Source organism: Pungitius pungitius, chromosome 9 (assembly GCF_949316345.1).
Source record: "Pungitius pungitius chromosome 9, fPunPun2.1, whole genome shotgun sequence".
NCBI lineage: Eukaryota > Metazoa > Chordata > Actinopteri > Perciformes > Gasterosteidae > Pungitius > Pungitius pungitius.
This window is the reverse complement of record NC_084908.1, coordinates 12238626-12265290: the sequence shown is the minus strand read 5'-3', so window position 1 is coordinate 12265290 and position 26665 is coordinate 12238626. Positions and strand designations below refer to the sequence as shown.

The 26665-nt window shown below is 41.6% G+C and overlaps 2 protein-coding genes across 2 annotated transcripts in view; one reads left to right on the top strand and one right to left on the bottom strand.

Annotated features, from left to right (window-relative positions):
• ctnna2 (catenin (cadherin-associated protein), alpha 2) overlaps nucleotides 1-26665 on the top strand; it is a 219696-nt gene that overhangs the window by 124814 nt on the left and 68217 nt on the right. The gene's annotated exons all lie outside the window — the stretch shown is intronic.
• Nucleotides 5708-11699, bottom strand: lrrtm1 (leucine rich repeat transmembrane neuronal 1). The gene has a single exon (XM_037471183.2). The coding sequence runs from the start codon at nucleotides 10388-10390 to the stop codon at nucleotides 8813-8815; it is 1578 nt and encodes a 525-aa protein (XP_037327080.2). The 5' UTR covers nucleotides 10391-11699; the 3' UTR covers nucleotides 5708-8812.

Here is a 26665-nt window from a genome sequence, read left to right as displayed (position 1 = left end):
TAACAGCAAAGTAGTGGACAGTGGCTGAGTGTGTTTGCCTGGCACCAATGTGAGGCTTCCAGTGCACTCATCTCCAAGTAAACGCGGGCCAGGAGCACTTTAAAGTATACACAGAAGAATTTAGTTTGTTTTACAGTATACCTTACATATACATTTGTTTATTTTTGGTATTTTGCAGGTAATTCATTCACAACCAAAGACGATATATTAAAAGCGATATATATTTATATTCAGCTGAACAAGACATTCTTTAATATGCACACGTAGACAGCACGGTGTTGCTTGAATGTATAATATACAGTCCCTGCTCATGCTTCACACGTTGTGCTGCATGTTAGAAGTTTTCAGTGAGCTTTTAGGGACAGCTTATCCACAGCAATCAGACATTTTAGCATTGGACAGGGAGGACGAGTCGGATCCAGGAATCCCAGCCCAGGAGGCTGACTTATTCAGTATTCTGCCGATGTTTGATCCTGACCTTACTGTTACATGTCCTTGGTGCATGCAGAGCGCAGCAAATGCCTTTTTGGGGGATTGCATGCTCCAGCCCATTTTAATGTGCCTTTTCATTCTCAGCACACCATCACTAAGCCCCGCAGCGGGGGCTCAGAGCAACCATTTTGATTATGAGAATGATTGAATTAATGCTGCTGAAGTTGACACTTAATGGATTATGGTGGTCAGAATTGTTGAAACACACAAGGCAGATCTGTGTAAAGACATTTTAAACCCCTTTATTTGACACACTCCCAGGGAATAGGTTTTAAAGTCTAACCTTGCTAATCTTTTGCAAAGCCTAACCTATTGAAAATGAGGTTGGACACATATAAACAACACGCATTACTCCAATCATAAGGCACTGGATGTAATACATAAAGATTCCCTGGATTGATTCCAAGTTGTCAATGACGCACTGCTGTGGCAAAGTTGTCAATAGGAAATTGTTGTTGTCTTGAGTTGATAGTGCTAACGGGTTATGAGGTTATTGCAGCTAGATAATACGAGAATAAAAGCATTTAATTGAGCATGGCAGCACTCTGTCTATGTTCATTATATGTACATTTACATTCCCTCTTTTACCAAGTACTCTTGTGGTTCATTTGGCCATTTTGGATGTATTTGGCAACCTTCAAGTCTGCAAAGTAGAATGAATAGTGATGAAAAATAAGTATAGCACATTCCCTTAACCACTTAAATTAATATCTTTTGTCAGTGATATACTTGCTGAGAAACTAGAGCCAATTGAAATTGGCTAAGTATTAAATAAAATCAATATTGTTGTCACAAAACATCAGCTTCAGAGATATGTTTGCAATGTATTTCGTTCAAAAGGTTTAATAACATGTTATTGGGTTCATTTCATAAAATAATCAGGAGACGCTCTTTGTGTTTGGGGGCCATTCAGTCCACATCGGCCAAGAGGAAACAAAATAACATATTGATTTATATGCAGTCTTACATTGTAAGGTTGACATTCACCATAAATGTACTGTGTATTCCACCTCCTTTAGTATTACAACGCTATCCACTCAGTCCATTCAAGTGGATATCAATTCAACAAATGTGCATCTAACACATTGGTTCTCTAAGCCGTTCAATTGTGTAGGTCTACTCAATTTGTTTCCAAACTCTAACATCCATTTACTGTAACATGCACAGACGAGAGGGAGTGTAATAAACTTGTAAATACTTTTGTGCTGCATGGTAAGGAGAAGTGTATGCCAATGCCACTGTCACATCTTTGTCACTACAGTCTTCCAATGAAAAGGTGTTTGTGCTCCTTCTTGGTTTCACTTTTGACTACGATGGCTGTTGGCGCAATAGACATCAAACGCACCGCCTGTTTAATTGTGGTCCTGCAGGCTCGCTGGTCAATGTGTCACTCCATTTTACTCTGCTGCAGTCTGTCTAATATCACATGTCTGTTGCACTCTCAAGTTGTCCAAAACATGCCTGTGTTCTCTGATTGAGCTACTTATTGTTTTAAGTTGCACATAACAGACCTGATATCATGTTAAAATATGTAAACTAACAAGCTTTTCTTTTTCTCTATGTCCTTTTTCCTTGCATGATCCATTGGTCGTCTGCCCTGCGTTCGATATGACAGGTAAGTCCATCTTTTGTATTTATTGTTATACCTCTTGGCCGGACACGCTTGTGTGCACTGACCATCACGCTGCAAATGTTTACCGACATTGTATCTTAAGTACTTGCTTCACCAGGAATGCATTTAGCTCAGGGTTTTTGTAAACTGTGAAGACATTCTCTTTGCTCAGCTGACACTTAGAGAATGGGGCAATTCCATTTATGCGGCCAATCTCAATGGCTACTGGAGAGATGCCAATCTGCCCTCGCAGATAAGGAAAAGAGAGGGAGCAAGAGGAGCGGGCGCATTAGCATTTATTCATCCTGACACTGATCAGATAAAGTGGAAAGGATATATTTTGTCTGTGTGTTTACTTCACTTGACCTGTGTACAATTTGTCCATGGTCTTTCTGTGTCCTGCCTTTGGGACGCTATATCAAAGGGTCAGTTTCATATGAGATGATCTGACTGTGAATAATGAAACATGATGCAGTAGTCCTGATGACTCATTTATCATAAACTATGAATAACTTGAACATATGTCTGGATGAAGTAGTGGTTTAATGTGTGTTTTGGACACACTAATTCACAATGTGTTTTGGCCATGCCTTAAAACTATTTATTATTTTTGTACAGATTACAAGTCCAGTCTACGTTCAGATGCTTTTATTTATTGCCGGAGCACAGTTTGTGTCAGCCACATGTATTTAGGTGTCTAACAAGTAAAACTATTGACGTACAGTATATGGATCTGAACTGGAATGGAAGAAATGTATATCAAAACATGCAGGACTCACACAATGTATGTAAATGCATGTAAAATGTGCAACCTAAATAATCTCGGATTGGTCTCACATCGCATCCATTGTCCCGCGGCATATCTGTGAAGGTATGAATAACAGTGAATTCAGTCCTGGATAAAGCTTTGCAGTTCAGCCACCATAATACTCTGAACATTAGACGATGACCCACATCTGCTCTTATACGGGTAACATGGAGCCCCAGATGCAGGCCCAGCTGTTGCAGTGTATTATCTCACTGACTTTAATGTGATGTTTAATGTTCAATGCAAGACAAATTGTTATCACAGGCTAATCCAACCAAGCAATGGTAAAACAAAATAATCAACAAAATACATTAAAGTGCAATACATATTACTATTAATCATATTACTAATATTAATAAGAATGATAATAATAAGTATTGTTATTGTAAGTCTGCTGTCATCCTTTTCCCCTACTGACTCACTGTAATGAATATTCAGCTGCCAACCTTGCCCCCATTCTCCCACCAGTTTCACCTTCCTCATTAGCCACCGCTGCTCTACCTACAGAACCAAATGTAGAATAATGACTCCTCAGTGATTATTATTAATTCAGTATTGCTCGTGTATAGTGCATGCAAATGAAGCAGTGGGTTTAGAAAGCTATATATTGCCTGCAGGGTTACCCTAAGTAATTTATTGATGTTGGACATTTGTGTTTGTAAAGCTATTTGTTCAATTTGCATAAGGTCTGGGTGTAAACTATAAGGTATTATTACATGTACCAGTCAAAAGTTTGGACACACTTTGTGTAGCTGCATTCACTGCATTGGACGAGAAGATGTGTAAACTGTTAACTGTTACTTGAGTTTATTATCAACCGATTTCCTTCACTCCATGTAACAGCACGAATTCAATAGTGGCTTTCCTTGAACTCAGTGAAGTAGTCTGAGTTACTTCACATCCACAACAGCAACAGCGGCAATGTTTGAAAGGAGCAAAGGAAGGGAATGTACAGGAAGAGAGAAAATGGTGTGTCAGAGGATTTGGATTCAAAGATAATGTTGATGTTGATTAGAATATTGATTCTGAAAACCCACCTGTTATAAAAGAAGCAGTGGAAAGCCACCCACTCATCGTCATTAGTCATCACCCGCTCCTTACAGCCTACTGCAGTACATGCTGCCACCCATGATTTAGCTCTCCATCCAGTTATGAGGGGGTGGTAAGCGTTTATTATGCAGCACAGTCCCAGTCCCAATGAGATGGCAGAATGTTGCCCGATCGAAACCCCTCACAGGAAGCCGGGTTCATTAATTTTTTCAGCATTTGTTTGTGTCTTTGAGGGCCCCCGCTCGCTGCAGGTTGTGGCGCAGGCTATTTCCCAGAGATCTGCAGAGCGATGTTTGCACTCAGAGGTACAGTATGTGCAGGGCCACCATGTTTTATTTATTGTATTTTTCTCTGTTGTTTTTAATTTGATAATAGTCAGGTTAAATGGTGTTTATTCACGCCACAGCCAGCAGTATGCAGGGTGTCTCCATGTTTAGTGTCTGACCTTTAACTCGCCTCATTTGCAAAATGACCTGCCTTTTGCTCATCACACACAAACCAACCCTTTGTGCCAGTATTTCCACCTGTATATACGTCTTTAGTTTGTGAGCTCTCATCACAGCATTACACACACAACTCTCTGGTCCTAGACATTTAGATTTATAACCTAATGAGCGCAAACGTAACTGCACGTGCACTGATGCACCACATGCTCATTTTTCGCACATATAAGCCAAGGGCTGTGTTAGACCTATTAGCATTAGCGTGTACATACAGGTGAAACTCGGAAAATTTGAATATCGTGCAAAAGTTAATTTCAGTAATTCGACTTAACCGTCTACCAGGACATTTTAGAGCACTTCATGCTTCCTTCAGCAGACAAGCTTTATGGAAATGCTGACTTCATTTTCCAGCAGGACTTGGCACTTGCCCACACTGCCAAAACATTTCTGGGATTTTGAATTTGGGGTTTTCATAAGCTTTATTATATATTATATCAAGGCTTGAAATATCTTACTTTGCTTGTAATGAGTCTATAATAATATATTAGTTTCACCTTTTAAGTTGAATTACTGAAATAAATGAACTTTTGCACAATATTCTAATTTTTCGAGTTTCACCTGTACTTGCACCCTGTACATCCTTTGGCTGGCAGACAGCTGCCTCCATGGAAGTGCAGGACCGTGTGCTCAACTGCACGTGAAAGAGGACGACTCACACTTTGCGTCCGCCTGAACGGTGATCCGAGTTTTTTAATCACCACGTCAACCACTTATCATATTGTGAATCAATTCTGGTTTTACACATGAATGAAACATATCATCCTCATCCATCAGTGTACATTTGAAAACGTGACGGAGAGGTGAATACATTTGTTTTCAAGCTGATAGTTTTGGTCACCACTCATCTGTATGGATTTTTACTCAGCATCATCAATCAAGGCATTCATAATGGATGCTGTCTGCTGGCACATATTTCCCCAGAGGGAATTATCGCCCCAAGTTTGGGTCAAGCAGAGATTTGATCTATTGTCATCGGGTAGATGAATGGGTGTTTCCTCTGCAGTTACTGTGCTTTATGGACGCAAAAAAATAAAGAACAAAGGTAAAGGTGGATTAGAGATCCAGATAAGTCTGAAATAGTCTGACGTCAACTTTTAAAATATTCACAGCCATTCTCCATCACCCCTTTGCCCTGCTTGCTTGTTCAAGAAAGCACTGAAATGAAATCAATACTGGTGGCAAAGCTGGCCTCTGCCAGGCATCATTTAATATTTATACAAATGAAGTTTCACAACCTCAAATGGTCCTCAAAGAAGACCCAGCCGTTGTGTTGAGAGGTCCATGAAGTCCATGACTCTAAGGGGGAGGGAGGGGGGGGTTGTGTAAAGAAGAGCAAATAAGTAGGTGTTGGCATCATGAGGCCTTACCTCACCCACTGCAGTCAGTTGCACCCACATGATATGTGACACAGCAATTGTCTGCTCTTAAAGGACATTGCCTTTGATACCATTAATATTAAACGGAATGTAAATCCCGCTTGACAATTTAAAGCTATCATCCCACCCCAAAATGCCTCCCCTTAAAAAAACAGCACCATTGGTGTATTGTTACTTGTGCACTAAATGCATTTGCATCCCATCTATTCGTTTAGTTCTTCGGCAGAGAACTTGTTACCAGCCATAAAAACATGAAAGTACGTCGCGGGTATATTGCTCACCCTGCACCTTTATTTTTCATCCTGCGTGGGCTTAATTTGACGTTGCTTGGATGGTAATTGCTGAAAAAGGGTCCCTTTACTATCACAGACCACAGAGGGTAGTTTCTGATTAAAAAACATCATTCAGCGCAATGATGCATCATGGGTGTGTGAAGACAGACTGTTTGGAAATAATTGAAGGCAGAAAGTCACGCTAGAGTTTTGGAAACTGATTTATGAATTCCATGTTGAAAGTGATTAGGACATTTTGAGTATTTCAGATTTTCTTTCAAGTACATGTCATGTCTCCCATTGAATTTATATAATTATACTGCATGGTTTTCAGCCTCTTAAGGATTTTTAAGAAGGTAATAGTTTGAATTTAGTTCACTCAAGTGCAAACACTTGATTTCCCAGCATATCGTTCATATTAAGAAGTATGATTAGTCTGTGATGGAATTTTACCTGAGAGAAATCCTTTAAGCTGTGAAAGGAAGCAAAGTAATTTGAAATTTATATGCGGTGGCTCACTTTGCAGGTCCCTCGGGGATTTGACAATCTGTGATTACAATAACTAACACAAATGTACAAAGAATGTACACAAATGTTATTTCAGAGGGTGCAATATTATCCAAAGACTGCAGTATATGTCTTAAGGCTTAAAATAGTGTGAAAGTGCTTGTCCATTCAATCATTAGTTGCCTTTTTGAATGGATGGATGGACAATATTTTAGTTTGAAACCCCTAATAATGAGCCTTTTTCAAATGGAATTGATGCAAGACATTTCTACTACATTTCTTTTCAGACAGATTGGACTTCTTCTGCACTCTGTATCGTTCAGTTTCCACCATTTTAGAACTCACCGAACAACCTCTAACCCAACCCACTCTTACCTGTGGTTATCCGTGGTTGCATAATGTCCAAAGAACACCTGAACACCAACTGCACATGCAATGCTGTTGATAACGTTTAAAATAACGTTTTACTCTTGATGTAACTAATTATGTGAAGATTGTCAGTGATTTCTTAAACATTTTTATTCCCGCTGACTTACAAGTTGTAAACATTATCTTAATTTATCGCAAAATAACACAAAAATGATTCAGATTGATGCATTGAATTTCCTTTCCAGAAAAGCCGCCGCATATTCAGTATTATGATGTTCCCTTAGCTTGGAGGTTGGCAGAGCGGGGTGCAGGGTAAAATGCAGCCACAGTATGAGAATATGCACACTAGAGAGCAGCCTGTTCCCTCTTTCCGCAGTAGCTGTGATTCTCCATCTCCCTCTGACTTCCCGTCTTCTCCCAAAACATACTGTTCATGTCAAAGAGCCCCGGAAACACAACATCTGTCAGTGCACTAATTTACAGAATGAACACCAGAGGAAGAAGGATATATATATATATATATCTATATATAGATATATTTCTATATATATAGATGTATATATACACACCTCAAAATGACCTTGTATTCAACAAACATTTTACATCACATGAAAACACAGTGAAAAAACATTGTATGTGCAAATCTTCCTTTGAGCTGCTGGATAATTTATTCAATGATTCTGATACAATTTTACATTGTATTTTAATTTTCAGTTTGCATGGTTTAGATGATTGTGTCCTTTAGTTGTGTGCTTGATTCAGTGGAAGGACGCATCGCTCCTCTGTGAAATCCAGACAATGAGAGGCAATAAGAGGCATAGCTTTAGATCTTTGACACTCTGCTTGGATGGTGCACGGATAGTGATGTAATGATATGGTAATACGCCTGCCGATGAAATGTGATAGATCACTTGAACCTATTCTCAGATAGGCAATGTGGAAAATAAACTGCACTGATAGCGAGCCAACACATTGAATGATAAAACAACAAATATGGAAGATAAAACAAAGAGATCTAACGGACCATGGGTGGTACATTGGAGATGAGTTGCAGATATCCCTCTGCTCGCCTTTTTTCCGTATTTATTCTTTTTTTTTTGGTTCGATACACTGAAGAGACATATCCCTCTTGTCATTAGCCTATAGACAGCGTCGATGGTCATCCATTGTTTCTGACAGGCGTGTCACATACAAATGATTTTACTGTGAATAGCAGTTCATTTATTTCAACATTTTTTGTAGTTTACAAAAGAAATAGATTATCTTTTATAACGTTCTATCCACACGCGCCGTTCTTTTTTAACATATTTTACACAGACTTGTATTTTACATTTCAATCCAACTTAAACATGTTTTTTATATATATTTTAAATGCTTGTCAAATATTGTATTTGTCATAATACAAATGTTTTTTTTCTTTTGTATTTTTTTTATCTTATGAGTGTCCCCAGTTTTCTTTTTACACAATAATTAAATGTCCTGACGTAGAAAGACGCATTAAAGCTCTAATATCCACCCATGAGAGAAAAGTCTCAGTGCCCACGATGTATTCCTCTCCGGGTTACTGTAGAACATCAACAGGTCTTAGAGTCCGGTGGCCATGATGCCCTGTGGCCTCACATATACAGTAGATAGCAGAAGCACTAAATCCACTGCAAAATAGTCAGCCGCACGAAGCACACTCCTCCAAATCACAGTGAGATGCTGTGTAAAAAGAGTCACAAAAGATCCATGTATTCCTTCTTCCCTCCCCCTTGTATCCAAAAGGGGATTTACTGTATTTCCAGAAAAATCACAGGTTAAGACTTATTCACAAATCGCAGTCACACCTCACATTCCCGAGAAGGTTGCTGTTGGCAAGTGCAAGAGCCATATTCATTGATGATGACCAGAGCTCCCTCAATGTGGTTAGGTTTGTAGTCGACATAGTACTCCGGAGTAGAAATCGCAGCCATCTGCTGCATGCTTTGCTTCTGCTTCTGCTTACGGCGCTGACTGCTGAAGCACTGCCTCAGTTGTCGTATTCCTGCTGGAAAGCACTTCCATGCCACGTACAGCATCAGCACAATGATGAGAAAGGAAAAAATGAGTGCCATGGTGCCAGTCACCACCTTGTGGATCTGCATGGTGTTCTCCAGGTCATCGTGGCCCACTGTGACGGTGAAAGAACTGGTTACCACCTCGCCACCCTCGCCCTCGTACGGGTTCGGGGTGAACGGGCCGAGGAAAACCGAGCCGCCCTGGGGCCGGTCCCTCGTGGAGGCGTACAGGCCCGCTGTAGTGGCCTCCATCGGGGGATCCTCACATAGCTGAAAAGCATACACGGCATCCAACACGTCCTCGCCCTGCGCCGTGTCGGGGCTTGAACACAGCAGGGTGTTGTCACGCTGGCCTCGGAAGGCACTGAGCCAAGAGGCCAGGGCGCACACGTTGCGACTGCACTCCCACTCGTTCCCTGCCAGGGTTACGCTCTCCAGAGAGGACCATGAATCCAGGATGCGCTGGTCCACAGAGGTCAACCGATTGGAATCCAGCATCAGCACCTTGAGGTTGGGTGCGCTCTCAAAAACATGTGGTTCCATGGACTCTATTTCGTTGGCTGACAGGTCGACCTTCTCTAAAAAATGCCATGTCCATTCCAGGGTGTTGACGACGACAGTGGCGCGGTTGTTGTGCATGTAAAGTGTACGTAAGGAGATGAGGCGGGGGAAGTGGGCGAGGTTCACTTTAACCAGCTCGTTGTGCTCAAGATGCAACTCAGTCAACTTGAAGAGGCCGGCGAAGGAGTTTCTCGCCAGGCTCTGCAGTTGGTTGTATCCCAAGTCCAGAAACTGCATGCTCCGGCAATCCTGAAAAATCCGCACTGGCACAAATTTCAAAACATTGTAGCGCAAATGCAAATTGGTGAGCTTTCTAAGGCCGTGGAACAGATCAGGCTCTAGTGCTTGCAGCCTGTTGTACGAGAGGTCCAGGATACGCAGGTTGGGGAGGGGCCTAAAGGTGCCATTTGGCAGACTGTCAATCCGGTTGCTGCTGAGGTCCAACTCCTTGACCCGTCTTAGCCTGTCAAAAGCACCCTCCTCTACAATGTCAATGTTGTTGTGATCTAGATAGAGCCAGGTGAGCTGTGACAGACTGACCAGTTGGCCTTCACGCAGCTCGGTTAGGTTGTTCTCTCTCATGGACAGGCCCATGGCACTGCTCAGATTGCGGGGAATGTCTGTGAGGTTGAGCCCCTCGCAGTACAGCAGCTTGCTGTCGCAGCGGCACAGCCTTGGACAAACCCCCTCTACCGAGGGAACCGTTTTGAGAAAAATCCCCAACAAACACAGTATCAACCCAGGGGGCTTTTTCAGTGGCCACTTTAAGTACAGTCCAATTAGAAGGAAATCCATTAGCATAAGTATCCAGAGATGACTCTGAGAAAATGTCCATTGAACCACTCTGGATATTGTTTTCGCAGCAATCACATCATATTCAATGAGTGTAAGAATATTTCTTGCAATTTTGTATTCTATCTGAAGACACTGGTATTGCACTTCGTTTACTTTGAAAACCAAAGGAATCTTTGTCCAAAATGCAAAAGGATAGAGGGCACGTCTCCTCGCTAGTGCCAGAAATCAAGCAGTGGGTGGAGAGTAGAGGGGATGGAAAAAATAAAATTGTCCTCATTGATCTTATTTGAAAAGATTCCTACTCACCCCTATCCAAAAGCTGACAATCTCCATTCAGCGGCTCGCTTTGTGCCCCGACACTAATTATGTGTGAATCTAAAAAAGACCCCACTGTGGTACAAATTTCTCCCCCCTCCCTCCTGCTCCCTCCCTTTTCTCTTTTCAGTGGACACCAGATCCTTGGCAGGCTTACAATGTCTTAGTTCTCCTCAAAGGAAAGAGCCAAAAAGAGAAGGAATCCAAGTAGCTTTCAGCTAGATGGTAGGAAGTGCAAGTTCCCCTGTCTGCATACATGAGCTCTGTCTCTTTTGCTCCTCCGCAGTCCTCTGCTGCAATGATCAGAGGGAAGAAGAGACAACCACAGAAAGAAAAAAAAAAGAGAAAGGGACCAAGGAAAAATCTTTTCAAACGTCTCGCTCGTTTCTCCTCCCCTTCCCGCTTAAGTTTCAGCAGATCTGTCAACACGTATCACCGTCCATCCGTAGAAGCGATCACTCACTTGTACGGTTTAAATCCATTCGAGCGGCTGACCGTGCTTTCAGTGACCAATGCAAAAAAAAAAAGAAGAGAAAAGGATTGAAAGAGGTGAACCATGTTCACGGTTTATCTTGTGTAACAGTATCCCTCGTCCCCTCAGCGGCTCGTCTTGGGTTGTTTTTTTTTTTTTTAAGTCGCACGCATCACCCTGTGGCTCCCAGTTTTTTCGCTCGCCTCCCGTGCTCTCTCTCTCTCTCTCTCTCTTTCTCCCGGTGTTTTCTCGGCCGGCAGGGAGAGGCTGTTTGAGACTGGCGCTGGCAGGCAGGCAGGCAGGCAGGCACGGTGAACGTGGTAAAGCAAAGGAGTCAACACAATCCCTTGCAGCAGAGCGGCACACTGACAGCGCATGCAGGAGCACCTTCTGTTCACTGAGTGTCGTAAGCCACTCACAATTCAGAGTGCCCGCTCCCTTTCCCTCACTCTCTTGCTCTCTTTCCCTTGATCGCTCACTGGCTTTTTCATGCTGCTGCTCCCCTCCTCTTCCCTCCTCGCCTTTTCTCTTGCTGTTTTTTTTTCCCTGTGTCGAAGACATTTACATATTCAGAAAGGGATGGGCTTAAACCAGGAGCTTTAATGACCCTCTCTCTCTCTCTCTCTCTCTCTCTCTCTCTCTCTCTCTCTCTCTCTCTCTCTCTCTCTCGCTATCCCTTCCTCCGTCACTGACTGTAATGAATTGGGCCATATAACGTCTGGCTGTTTTGACGTTGGTATGAGAAAGCAGTTTTTCTGATTTCGGAGTTGCAGGAACCATTCATCCGATGAACAAAAGGTGGTCATGTATCTGTTTCACCAATAACACAAAGAATAATTTGCATGTATATTAAAAATCCAATGATTTCACATATTGAAAAATATAAATCATGACCAAAACCATTTTCACACAACGCGCAAAAGAAACTCATTTTAGTAATGTTAATATGATTCAAATACATTTGATGTCTTTGGAATGTAAGTTTTTTTGTTTTAAAAAATCCACTCATGTCTATTGATGGAAAGTGCTGGAATATTTTGAGTCAAGACTGGAGGAGGACATTTATTTATCAGAGTTCTATGGCCAAGCTTGTAATGCCACTGTCAACTACGGCTAAGCTACTCATTCTCAATACAGATGTACAGCTTGCCACCTAATATTAGCATTAGGGTATATTGTTGTTGTTTTGAGGTCTGCTCTCTGTTTCCTTGAATAGCTTCTAGTCTCATCTTTGTTTTCCTTTTAATTTGATAAAAAAACAATCAGCCTTGACAGCCCCTTGCGTTCCTCATATTATGTTTTTTGTCTTTGAGGTCAATGTGTATTTAGTGACAGATGCTTTGACATTAGGCCACCTCGTTAATCTGGTTGTTTTTTTTTTTTGTTTTTCTGAGAGAATTTAGAACGAACAAATCTTAACACAAAGAGACTCAAAGAATTGTTTACACAACTGGCTTAACATAAGAACCCGATGCACCGCTCCCTCCGCTTCTGAACTGAGGTTTTGTATAACTCAGGTTACACTTATAACATACACTCACCGGCCACTTTATTAGGTACACCTGTCCAACTGCTCGTTAACACTTAATTTCTAAGCAGCCAATCACATGGCGGCAACTCAGTGCATTTAGGCATGTAGACATTGTCAAGACAATCTCCTGCAGTTCAAACCGAGCATCAGTATGGGGAAGAAAGGTGATTTGAGTGACTTTGAACGTGGCATGATTGTTGGTGCCAGAAGGGCTGGTCTGAGTATTTCAGAAACTGCTAATCTACTGGGATTTTCACGCACAACCATCTCTAGGGTTTACAGAGAATGGTCCGAAAAAGAAAAAACATCCAGTGAGCGGCAGTTCTGTGGGCGGAAATGCCTTGTTGATGCCAGAGGTCAGAGGAGAATGGCCAGACTGGTTCGAGCTGATAGAAGGGCAACAGTGACTCAAATAACCACCCGTTACAACCAAGGTGGGCATAAGAGCATCTCTGAACGCACAGTACGTCGAACTTTGAGGCAGATGGGCTACAGCAGCAGAAGACCACACCGGGTGCCACTCCTTTCAGCTAAGAACAGGAAACTGAGGCTACAATTTGCACAAGCTCATCGAAATTGGACAATAGAAGATTGGAAAAACGTTGCCTGGTCTGATGAGTCTCGATTTCTGCTGCGACATTCGGATGGTAGGGTCAGAATTTGGCGTCTACAACATGAAAGCATGGATCCATCCTGCCTTGTATCAACGGTTCAGGCTGGTGGTGGTGGTGTCATGGTGTGGGGAATATTTTCTTGGCACTCTTTGGGCCCCTTGGTACCAATTGAGCATCATTGCAACGCCACAGCCTACCTGAGTATTGTTGCTGACCATGTCCATCCCTTTATAACCACAATGTACCCAACTTCTGATGGCTACTTTCAGCAGGATAATGCGCCATGTCATAAAGCTGGAATCATCTCAGACTGGTTTCTTGAACATGACAATGAGTTCGCTGTACTCAAATGGCCTCCACAATCACCAGATCTGAATCCAATAGAGCATCTTTGGGATGTGGTGGAACGGGAGATTCGCATCATGGATGTGCAGCCGACAAATCTGCGGCAACTGTGTGATGCCATCATGTCAATATGGACCAAACTCCCTGAGGAATGCTTCCAGCACCTTGTTGAATCTATGCCACAAAGAATTGAGGCAGTTCTGAAGGCAAAAGGGGGTACAACCCGTTACTAGCAGGGGGTACCTAATAAAGTGGCCGGTGAGTGTATGTTCACCGTGTCATGACTCTGTTGTTGTGTTTATTGTAATATAAGGGGTTTTGTTGGACGGGTAGTATCCTAAGAGCATGTACTATGCGAGAGGTCACTAACTGCCGGACCGTGGTCCCGATATCGTCACGATATCGTCTTCATACGGTTGACAGAAATTACAAATAAAAAGATGGTAGGAAGAAAAGAGACAGCAAAATTGGTGAAAAAGACGAGTGAGACAGAAAGCGAGCGAAAGGGACGGGTGAGAAAAATGGACAGCGTAAGCATTTAATCCACAATGGACAGACTCGTTTCTCTTCATACTTCCCACTGCAGCACTAAACCAGTGTCTCAAATGCTCAGGACCCCGTTATCCCCCCCATCATGAGGCGCAATGAGCTCCTCCAGGAGGACAACGGCCCTGATGCATTCAGGTACAGGTATATGTTTGCAAGAGAAAAACACATCAAGCACTAAATAAAGATGAGTACCTTTCAGAATGCTTTGTGGAAGATTAGATGATATTGTGTCAGAAAAATAATCCCCATCCAGTGCATTACTGTAACATAACAATATCCCCTTCCAACTCTCTTACACTACCAATATCATAAGCTGTTTATCTAACTGAGCACTATTTGAAACGAGAAGGAACAGGGGCTGATATCCAGTGTGTGAGTGTATATATATATATATATATATATGTATATATATATATATATTGTTTGTTGTTGACTACGTTTGCAGATATGTTATTGGATTTCAAGAACAACCATGTGCCGGTTGTCAGATGGTAATTTGCTTGTTGCACAACGCTCTCTTGAGCGGCACATCAGACAGTTTGTATTTGCGAGCCAATTTTACAGATAAACCACATTTACCTAACAGCCTTGTACTTTCTTCTGACCCTTTTTTTCTGGCACTCAACCGATTATTCTTAAATGCTGCATTCATCACCAGGAGGGGACTTCAAAAAATATTTCATGTTCATATAACAGTGGAAGAACTGATAGCCTATAGGATGAACTGACTGGATGTTGGTGGTTTATGGTCAAAGTTGAAGTTCACTGTGACCTAAAGTTGGCTCGTTCTTTTGATAATGTATTAATCAAATGTGTTACCTAAGACTCTGGCTTTCTCCAGATCCAGGTCCAACCATTAACAAAAGTATTCAACAACTTGTCCTTCACGTGATCTGGTCATCTTGAAGTTGCACACCTCTCTGCCTCGCCTTGGCTATGCTGCCTGCTATAATAGATGACTACACCATCAGCTAATGACTTGGTGCACTATAATGACTTGACACAGCGAACAGAAGATGAGAGTACCCGGACCATCAGTTTAAGACTTTAAGAGCGTTGGCTCTCTGCTTTGAAGTTAAAGTCAGCACAAGTGCGAGTGGAAGTGAGTGTCTGTGTATTTGTGGGTGAAGCACACATGCCTACTAAAACACTCACATGGATACAGTCATATGAACAGATTCAGCAATATGTCAGATTGATGGATGATGAGGATACGGATGTATTTGTTATTGAGTTACATTTGAGTCTTCTCTTTTTCTGTTAGCTTTCAGGCCAGGGTTTGAAGGTAACTACATTTGTCCATTGTAGAACACCTTCCTTCTCCATGAAAGTCCAAAGTTTGAAGTAAAAACTGTTCCAATAAAAAGCAAACTTGTCTATAGCTGATAGAGTTGTGGTGCAGTCAAATGAACTAAAGGTACCGAATTGTCTAGGCACATATACCACATGTACACTTACAAACAAAACAATAGACACTAATAAAGAGAAACATTGGTCCTCTTTGACATTCCATCCGGCCATTCCTTTCATTGTTTTAGAGGTAAAAAAGACACTTGATTTGATGACATGTTCAAGACGCACAGTCATGGATCAATACAGTTCAGTGTAGTTTTGGATTTGCTGTGTTTGTTAGAATATGTGTTTTTTTTTCATTTAAATTCAAATATGTAAAAAATTTAAATAGATTATATGGTATTTTGTATAGGCTTGGAAATGTTTTTTGATACAATGGTTGCACAATTAATTGATTTGAAGAATTCAAAAATAATCAAATTATTAGGATCTCTGACTTCTACCCCATTATTCAAATACTTGAAGATCCTGAGATCAGAGAATGCGTGACTGTGTGAGCCCAAACAAAAGAAAGAAGATGATGACTAATTGGCTCGCTGCAGAGATAATTGTGATGGGCAGCTGAGAAAGGATTCTGGTGGAGGGTCGGTGCAAACACTTCTGCTGTAGAGAGGCTGCAAGCGGTATGGTGTGGAACAGCAAGACATGATTCTGCATCTGTAATTGAGTGCGCCCTCCAGCAGATGGAGGTTTCTCTCGGGCTAAAAAGGGTCAAAAGTGGACGCACAGTTAACATTGCGCTTACTCCTTTCAGTTTTAGTGCTTGCTTTCCATTTCCTTTGGTACTTTAGATGACAAAATCCCATTATACAAACATAAGCAGCTTTTTAGTGTGCAGGTAAAGTACTCAACGATCAATTGAGATAGCGATAGGAATTTTAAATGGCCACCGTTCAGTGTTTCCTTCACAGTACACAGCAGAGTTTTTTGGAATTTAGAAAATGCTATACTGCAACAAATGCAACTGTGGTAAACCATACAGGAAAACATACCATTATAATGTTGTCTGCAGCGTCTGACTGAGGGGACGTGACCACCAGAATTGGTTTCAACTCACTGAAGCACGCTGTATGTGGTACAAAGTTTGCTTCGATAAACACAGTCGACTGCTCCAACAGAAAACTGAGAATAGCATCCTCGTGATTGCACCATCTTAGACACTTCAGCAGGTGGATGGAGGGTCTGCTTGATGTATGGATAGAGGATTTATGGAGCCAGATGGATGGCAAGCTTTCCACGGTGATGGGATCATTAGGATACTGCATTTACCAAAATGGGGGGAAAAAAATAACCCAGAATCTGTTTTCCAAAGGCCAATACAAACAAGGTGGAGGAAATGCGTCTCGTGGTTTTTGGTAGAAGACAAATCTTCTCATTTTCACGGGCAGCTGAGTTCTGGATGTCGATGCCGTCGCAGTCGTCAGGTGGAGAGGTGATGAAGGCGTGCAGGAGTGTTTCAGCTGCTGAAGAGGTGAGGGTGGCGTGTACACGGGCGTTGTTTTTCAAGATGAAAGGAGGTGGGTTTGATGGGCTTGACGTGGCGTTCAAAGGAGAGGGTGGGATCAAAGATGACACCATCCATACGGCTACTGCCGGTTTAGATGTCCCCGGCTTTCGGTAATGGTAAAATGAATAAATGACAGAGAGTATGAGTAAATATAGTAATATCGATGTGTAAAATTATTAGTTATTCATGCTACTGGCGAAGAAATAAATCATTATAACCCACAACAAAAAGCCTTCAAATTGTGTTAAATTGTGTGTTGTAGTAAAATCACTGGGTTTGGCAAGGTTTGTCTGCGAGAAATGGAACTTTTATCAGCGTCTTCCTCTTCTTCCTCAGTTTTATAAGTGCATATTGTAGCCACGACTGATGTTTCGAACAATGTGAATTATTCATATATTTGTTTTGGAGTTTGTTCTGGGTCGTGACCCTCGTGTGGAACTTGTGGTTTTCGCAGTGTATAAGAATGAATGCAGTTGCATCTAGTTTACAACACATTTGCCCTGTAAAGCATAAGTTATTGTTACAGCTAGAACGGCATATGACATATCAACACCATTAAATACACGGCGCTCCTTCTCACAGACAATCAACGCAGCAGGTCCCTCATCATCTCCTCGTAATGTCCACAGGGGCATCAGACGAGGTGAGCTCATGAGGTGGCCATTAAAAGTTATCACCAGCAATTTTTTTGACGTCGAAGGGCGCAGACCTCGTAGTAAAGACGGTTCAACTTTGAAACAGTGTTTTGCTCCATTCATCTCTGCTAGCGTGACATTTTTGGAATACTATTAGGCAATGCTGCTGTAAACGTGCTGTCAATGTAGGCTTCGATAACTGACACACTATGTCTTGCTTTTACCTTAGACCTTGATTAATGTTCTCTGAAAAACGACACTCCAAGCAAACTTAATTCAACCGATCAATATATATATATTTATATATACTATATGTTTTAACCTTTTTTTCATAACCTTTACATTCTCGGTCTATCGTTTTTTGGCTTCATAGACGACCTGCTTGTGTGCTTGTGAGTTGTGACTCCACCGTGTTTGCCAAAGGAACTTTGTTGTGCCGTCGGATGACACAGAAACCCCACTGAGAGTCACCAAAAGCCCACCTCTCTGGAGCAGCATGACCCCCACTTGTGATGACCCAGACTACCCGGGCATATTGCCTCATTCAGAGCAAAAAAGAAAGCCTTACATCCTTCACGTGTCCACTATCCTCTCTCATGTTGGGATGAAGCGGACCAAAAATCCAGAAAGCAGATGTGTCTCTGATGCAAAAGGCTGAAACACTTGTAACGTTGCCCTGAAATTACTTTTAAATTTATCCCTTGTGCCCTTTTTGCAAGGTACGGTAAGAAACGAGAGCTGGGAGCTCAGAATGAAAAGCTATGGGAGAGCAGTACAAGGACGGATGAACCTTGTAGCACACAGGAGGGCCGTTTCACATTAGACGCACTAAACATCCTGGAACTTGTAATGAAATTAGATGAATTGTGTTGTATGCAATTACAGCATTATTTGTAAGCAACCCAAACACATAAATTATGCCCCAGACACTGTTATTTTGCCTTCCTTTAAACAATGATTGATTCAGCCAGTAATTTAGCTCCCAAGTTGGCATCACTCTGTCAGTCAGCCACAAAGCACACACAAAAGGACCCTACTATCAACTGCTGATTATTATATAAATAAACTGGGACGTTGCGTTTTTCTTTACAGGCATTTATATATAGAAATCGATGCAAAAAATGTCCAGACATTAGCCAGCAGCATTAAATACTGTTCATGTCAAGACATGTAATATTTTGAAAAATTCTGTGAAGAGAAATGGTCTCGCATGAAGGCCGATGGCAAGTACCAGGCCGGATGTTGGAAAAAATGACGACGTGGAAGTGGCATCACATCCTAAATATGACTTTTGACTGTGTAGTGATCGTTACAACACAAATCCTTTGATTCCACACAATGACAAACACATAACGTACACATCCATGCAATGTGTTTTCAACAAATTGATGTTTTTTTGTTCCAGATGTCGGAAAATTACATCTCATTGATTTTACCAAATTAAACATAATGTTAATTAGTGACTAAGTCATATCTTGAAATCCGACTTAATATCCAACTTTATTTCTCATCAATCAGCATCTCTTAAATGTTAACGGCTTGTCTCAACCATCGCCTGCTATCATGTATGAAATGTAACATAATAGATTACAAGTTTCCCTATCATCTTTCACATTTGATAAACCAGGGCCTTGGTGAGCTTATTTCTCCTCCATTGCACCAACAAGCAGCCAACATGAATTATGAAATGATATCATGACACTTTGTGTAGGTTCCCCAACAGATTCCCACGTCGCTCACTATTACCTTGCACGAGAAGGGAGTGCCTCGAGCACCACGTCCGCCAGACCTGAGGCCAAGAGAGCAGAAATGCAGTCGTTGTCACTGAGTTGTGTCCGAGGGAAATGCACTTGTTGTATTAATGGGATGCGCCACGAGGTGTAACAGTGAGGCCCTCCCGTGTGTTTTAATTGGTTGTGGGTGACAGTGATGTCAGCCTCTGGCTACACAAACAACATGTTGTTGGACAAATGCATTGCTGCTATTTCTCTCTCTCTCTCTCTTGTTCGGTCTCTTGAGGAGAATTGTTGATTAGAATTGAAAAAGATGAAGTTCAGACCTCACTCTTTACTCCATTCATGTTGTAGATTAAACATTTAAACCCTCTATACGGTGAAATCATTCGTAAACTAAATGCCTTGGAAAGTGAACACAGTGACACACGAGGCTACATTTCATGTGTTGTTGTTTGTCTGCACACAGTAACATGACTGCACACGACACATACGTTGGTGCATTATTAGTATTATTTCAGTTTGTTACAAGTGTAGAGCACAACTATCAGGGAAATACACACCTCAAATTCATTACAGGGTAGAAATGACTCCTGTGTTTGCAGTGGGTATCAGGTACCTCATCATAATGTCTTGAGGGGTTGTTTGTGTCCATGGTACCAGTGGGTGTGCATATGCCTTTTACAAATCAGGCTTTGGAATTTACATCTCACTGGAATGCCTTCAGGGTGTGTCCGTGGCCGTGGCCAGTCTGTCATGGTTGTCGGCAGGTGGTGTTTGTCTTCTACGCATATGGAGCAAATGATACCAGTGCTGTTTTTTTTTGTTAAAGTCAAATTTAGCTTGCATGCTGATGGAATTTTACTTTTTACTCCCCTGCTCGGTCATCATTAAACATGCACATACATTACAGATGTCACGTTTTAGTGTCCCCAATTTGAACACATTTAGGGAACCATCGCATGAAACTGACGATACAATCCAAAGTGTAAGTTTGTGTAAAGTAAACATAGCATATGATCCCTCCTTTCAATGTGATGTGATGTCGCATCGCCAAACCCTGCACGGCAAAAAAAAACCACAACTGTTAACACATCATAAGCCCACTTGATTTAAAACTGCATCCTAAATGCAGCGTATTGTCTCTGGCAGCAGACAAGGGCAGCTAATTCCTCTGCCTGCTCCTCTGTGCATGTGTGTGTATCTGTGTGAGTTTGGCTCACTGTGTAACCGCTTTGAAATCATTTGCCATCATTTACTCGCTCCACCCTAGTCATTCCAAAGCAAGAAATATTGAGCTCAATCAAAACACCTTTTAATACAAGTTCATCAACTGGTTGACAAGGTACCCGCGACCCAAACAAAACATGATAGCTAGCTAAAGAGCCTTGAATTCAGATGATATATCTCACCATGCAGCCTCTGTTTGTTGTCATCACTGCACAATTCCAATGACCCGTCTGACGCTGTGGCCACATTTGACACGTTCAGCCACTCCACTGCCCAGCTATTCCTTAGTTATAATGTGCATTGCATCATTTCCGGGGTCACAATGGTTGTTTTACATCTTCAAATAAACTAAAATCTATTGCCATCACTCTATGAGAGTAGTTAAGGACGGGGGCTAGTTAACAACATTATTCATCATGTCATTCTTGTATCGGCTACTGTCAATTCAGTTGCTCACCTACACACGGAGCCTAGTGGACCAGATGGGCCATGCATAATTAAGACGATAACGCTCAGCAGGTACCTGACCCTGTCAAGGCCTTGAAAATAAGGCCGGCCAGCCCGGGGGCACACTTCACCCCCCTTGTGATCCCCACTAGTTCTTCTTATTCTGCTCCTGGACTAACCTAGCCGTTATTACCACACAGTGGTATTAAAATAGATGGCCATGTCTTCAGGCACAGAATTTTCATTAAAAAGTTTTAACTCGCATGTACTCTTGGCTCCGTTGTATTTGTCATTAATTTTTCATTTATATTTCTGGATTAAAAAGCCATTATTTTGCTACAAATGTAATGTACACATATTCGACATTCAGTGTCTATCAGTTGAATTATTTCTCATTGCCGGTATATTTGCTTGAAGATCACTGACACAAAGTTTAATGATTTTTATTCAGGAAGTGTATACAGTGACGGGAACACTTTTACAATTAATGATATCCAAAAACGACACCAACTTAAAATGACAATTGTACCAGACACGGTACCAAACAAAAATAAATTAGCATAACAAAGGCATTCACTGAGGTATTCAAGGCCTATTGTTGGTGATTGTGTTCATTTAATCGTGTACACCTATTGCAAATGTGTTGCACTTCATAGCACGTCAAGGTTTTACAATATATCATGTAGGTCTTTAAATATATTATGCGGAAATTCAGAGCTTTTTCATTGAAAAAAATTCAAATAACGAGATGCATTCAGTCTTTATGGAGGCACTTGAAATGTCTTTATAGAGCAGAACAGAGGATGGGACTCTGGTAAATCTCGGTAACCATGGCGAGTCTTTTCCTATTTCCACTCCCACATAGTTATATGGAGATTTTGTAGCAGGAGGCATCCCATTTAATAGGCCATGGGTTGCCAAACACACACAAATTAGCATGTGGTATGTAAATAATGGACTGGTGCAGCATGTCCTTGTTTCCACAGCTGAATCAATCCATCAGCCTGCGATCAAATCAGTGCTCATCTATATGCCGTACCACAGTTTAATAAATCAGATCTAGAGAGCGGCATGTGTCTTTCTGAGAGCTTGAATCTGTGCTGTTCTCCAAGACGGTTAAATATTGGTCGGACTCGAACAACGGTGACCATTGTTGTAATTCATTTCATAAGTCAGCTTAAAGAAGAGAATAGATGTCCCTTGAAAAGACATCACTCAGTGAACACCCTAAACACCCACCATGACAGTAAATCCCATCCCCTAATCCATCCTCACGCAGCACACTTACATCATGTTCAGATATTCTGTGGCTTTACTGTTCCTCGAAAACCAAAAGCAGCAGCAACAATGAGTGGGAGACGTAATCAGCCTTTGAAGTTGGTGCAACCTAGATCGCAGCAGAAGTTGACCGTTGACTAGCTTTCTACAGTATGTCTGTGTGGCCACTATGTAGGCGCTATTGTCGCCGTCATTAACACGTTTGTGTTTGATCCCATGCTGGCTACAGTTTGCTGTCAGATTAAAGGGCATTTTGTTCTGTTTCCCAAAACACTCTAATCCCTGATTACAGCAACCTACACGTCACGGCAACGTACCCAGAAGAGTCATCATGATCCCAGTTAACAAAACTGTGCATATCATTCTTTAGGGGTCTTGCTGTCTATGACAACTACAACATTGATAGCACACGCCTGCCAGCTCTGGAAACGGGATCTTTTGACATATTTCTGATTGAACAAATAAACAAAAATACAGAAGTAATCACAAGATTCCCAAAATTTCACTCTTATATTCCAGCGATGTTTTCTGCAATAATGAACTGAAATGCGGTCTGCGTGTATGGAAACATATGTGACATGACAGGTACAGCAATAGATCTTAACAGCAATTCTCATGACAGATTAAATTGATTGACAGACCCTGAGGATTTACACAGTCGAGGGGGTTTAGCATTAACAGACATGTACATGTACTTGAGACTTGCATATTATTGGTTTTACTATTTTGTGTCTATAACCTATCCTATGGAAATGCATTAATTATAAACACGTAATACATATATGATACAATACAGTGAAGAGAAAAGGATGTAAATGGGATTCGGTCTCCTGGTTTTAGGAACCGGTCCTTGAATTGCATTTCCATGTACAGTGTGTTTTCCAATTCTCTAGCCGTGATGCTGCATTTAAGTTACATTGGAGCTTTTTGGCGCTATTTGCAAAAGAAACCCACAGACTGACACGTCATGTTTGTGAACGCATGTGTATTCAAGTGGGTGTGCGATACATCAACGTTTTTCAGCTCCGTGACGGAACAAAAAGTCCATCAATGATACTCAAACTTTCTTCGCACCCCATTGACTCGTTTGTTTTCTCCCCTTCGCCACATTTCTGCAATCACAGATATCACACCACTCTCGTATCTTCTCACCCTCTCTAACCTATTCTCAGCATCTCCCACCCTCGCTTCTCTTCTCTCCTGCTGCCCTTTCTTCAGTCCCTCCCTCGCAAACTACTTGCTATTCAGTTCAGGGAGGCTGCAGGCAGCATTGCTCTAGCTCCCCACACTGCTTCTGCAGGACTAGACGTTCTGCTCTCTCTCTTTCTGTCTGATAACCAGACATTTCCCCATCCTCCTTTCCCTATTCTCCCGACACTATGCAGCTAAAACCATGGCTTACCACACACTTGGTATTTATAAGATTCCACCTTCTCTTCAGGCTACTATTCTGCAGCCCCTGCATGACTCCATGAGGTGCCGTTTCATGTAACCACGTGCATTGGAATTGTTCACGACACACGAACCTCACATTTTCTCACTTTTGACACATTTGACATTGAATGTTTTGTGCTGCCATTTTGAAACCCTTTTAACTCAAATGATGACTTGGATCTCAACTTAAATGTTTAGAAGAAGTGTCATTTTAACCATCTCACTATTATTATTATTATTAAATATTATAACTTGTTTTTTTCAAACTACAGTAAGAATTGAGAATCTTAAACATTCTGTACATCTTTCAGTAATCTTTATTTTATGGACTTCACAGCCCTCTATCACCCTTGTTACATTCCAGGGCTGTTAATCCAAGTTTCGGTCGCTAACAGACGTTTACCTTTCCATAAAAAACAGAAATATAGCTTTTATAGTTTACAGCTTCAGCGGTCTCCGACTAAGGTAGATAATAAAGTGTTTATTCCACTTGCAACCTCCCTCCGAGTGAAAAGACTTTTTACGGTCCGAATGTTCATGAGGCGTCCGTCTGAAAATGTAAACTGGTTGAGATAAAGGTAATTTTGTTCAGTTAAACAAAGGAACATGTAGCAATAGTCCATCTACAATGACTTGTCAACAACTTTTTTTGTCAAATTGCAAACTGTATGTACATATTAGTACAATAGTGTAATATATATTACCAGAGATTTTGTTTAGTTTTAAGCCTAAAAACTAAATGAACCATTTAACCATGCACACAGGCTATTAATCCTTCATTTTGCCTTTGTCCTCGACCAACTGCTCATTTTATCCTTGCGAGGGGCTTGATGATAAGCCATATGCTTCTTCTCATCCACAGCCTACTTGACCACCGCTCCTTACAGCCAGAGACAGGCTTGCAGTCTAAGCATGAGCCAGTGTAATAAGAGGAGTAAGCAAACGGCATCAGCCATTAAGCTGAAGCGACCTAGTGCCAGGAGGCACTTTGGCTCCTCTTCAGGCAGGGCTGTCATGGCTGCATTACCTCTAAGCTACAGGAGACTGCCAGGCTCAAACAGCACTGTTATAGACACTATGGCCAACAATGTGAGGGGAGAAGATACATCAAGCCCTCAAATAAGCAGCCCATGGGAGTGTGCCACACAGGAGCTCAGGATACTCATTCCACTGCAGAATTTAACAAGATTTGAGACTATATACATATATTCAAAGCATCAGAGGTGTCAACTAAGTATAAATACTAAAAATACTAAATTTGGGGTATCTATACTTTACTTGAGTATTTATTTTTCAGATTACTTTTTACTTCTACTCCTTACACTTTCGCGCAAATATCTGCACTTTCTACTTCTTGCATAAAAAAAAGTCACCGTTCAAAAACACACAAAAAAACTATCCGGATAAATCGCGCTGTCGGGATTGCGTGAATTTGATTGTGGTTGGATGAGAAGTGTAAACATTTACCATCCAGACACTTTATTGGTTTATCAGAGTGACGCTGGGTGCGTAACGTGGTGAAGGATCTTTTTCAGGAGCCAGATCGGTGGTCGCGGTACAAGGTGATCTCAGTTGGTATTTAGCGACATGAACCCGCCTCCTCCTCCTCATGCAAAGTCCATGTAACGTTAAATGAGTCTTCATGACCATGGGTCTGCCCTACATGTTTTTACAACTTTATTGATAATCTGGGACAACATAGCGACCTGCAAGCAGCGCAGCGTCTTCAATAAAGTGACGTGTGTCTTAATGCGAGGCTTTAGAAATGAACACTAAGGGATTCTGTATTAGTTCAATATTTTGATAACCGACTGCTCCCCATCATTATGAAAGCGATGCGCCCCCCCCATGAAGAAGTAAACCATGGAGAGACACTGTAGTCTAATCAATGGGAGCAACGTGTGTGTCCTCTGACTCGTGTCATTTAGCCGTCACTGGAACATGTTTAGTTCTATGTTTAAGTCATACAGCATGCGGGTCGATACGTGTGTCCCTCTGTTGTTGTAGCGTCGCCTCTCTGAATGTCGCCATCGTGTTGTAACGGACTGACGGACTGTTTGTTCTTTATGGACATTTTTTTCCCTTTTTACTTTTTTACTTTAAGTAGTTTTAAAACCAGTACTTTTATACTTTAACTTGAGGAAAAAGCTTGAGCTGATACTTCCACTTCTACAAAAGTATTTTCAAAACCTAGTATCTATACTTCTACTTGAGTAATGCATGTGAATACTTTTGACACCTCTGCAAAGCATCATAAACTACGCTTTATAGGTTTCAACTTTGCTGCTAAATAGGCCGGATACGGATTGTTTTTGTCCTTTCCAATGTAGTCACTTGTGTGTACAATATGTGAAAGCTAAAGGATAATGAGATACATGTGGAGTGCACCAGGAGTCACATGGACAAGGATTGAGAGCCACTGCCTTAGGCCATTATCACTTTCATTATACCTCATTAATAAAAAACAAAGTCTCTAGCGCTCGGACCTATATGCATTTCTCTGGAGACATTATATGAACAGAGTCCCACTCACGAGCCTGGCTCCTTGCAGCGTCGGCCCATTTTGAAATGTAGTAGATGACGCAGATGTTAACAAAGACACCAAACATTAAAGGGACTTGAGCGGGTCAGTGAAAAATGATTGAACACTAGCCTGAAGAAGGGGGTGTATTTTATAAGTGGGGATTTTGTCGAGGCTGGAAACGTGAGCACAGGGGGAAAGCATTGACTCGCTTAATGAGATTAGCCAGTGTTTTTGTGACTTTTTCACTCCTTTCAGTTAACAACTCAAGTCTTGTGCGGTGTCTTTGTTTACCTAAATGTCAACTATATATAATC

Coding starts and splice junctions, on each gene's coding strand:
- lrrtm1 (XM_037471183.2), bottom strand. CDS start 10,390: ATGCTAATGGATTTCCTTCTAATTGGACTGTACTTAAAGTGGCCACTG.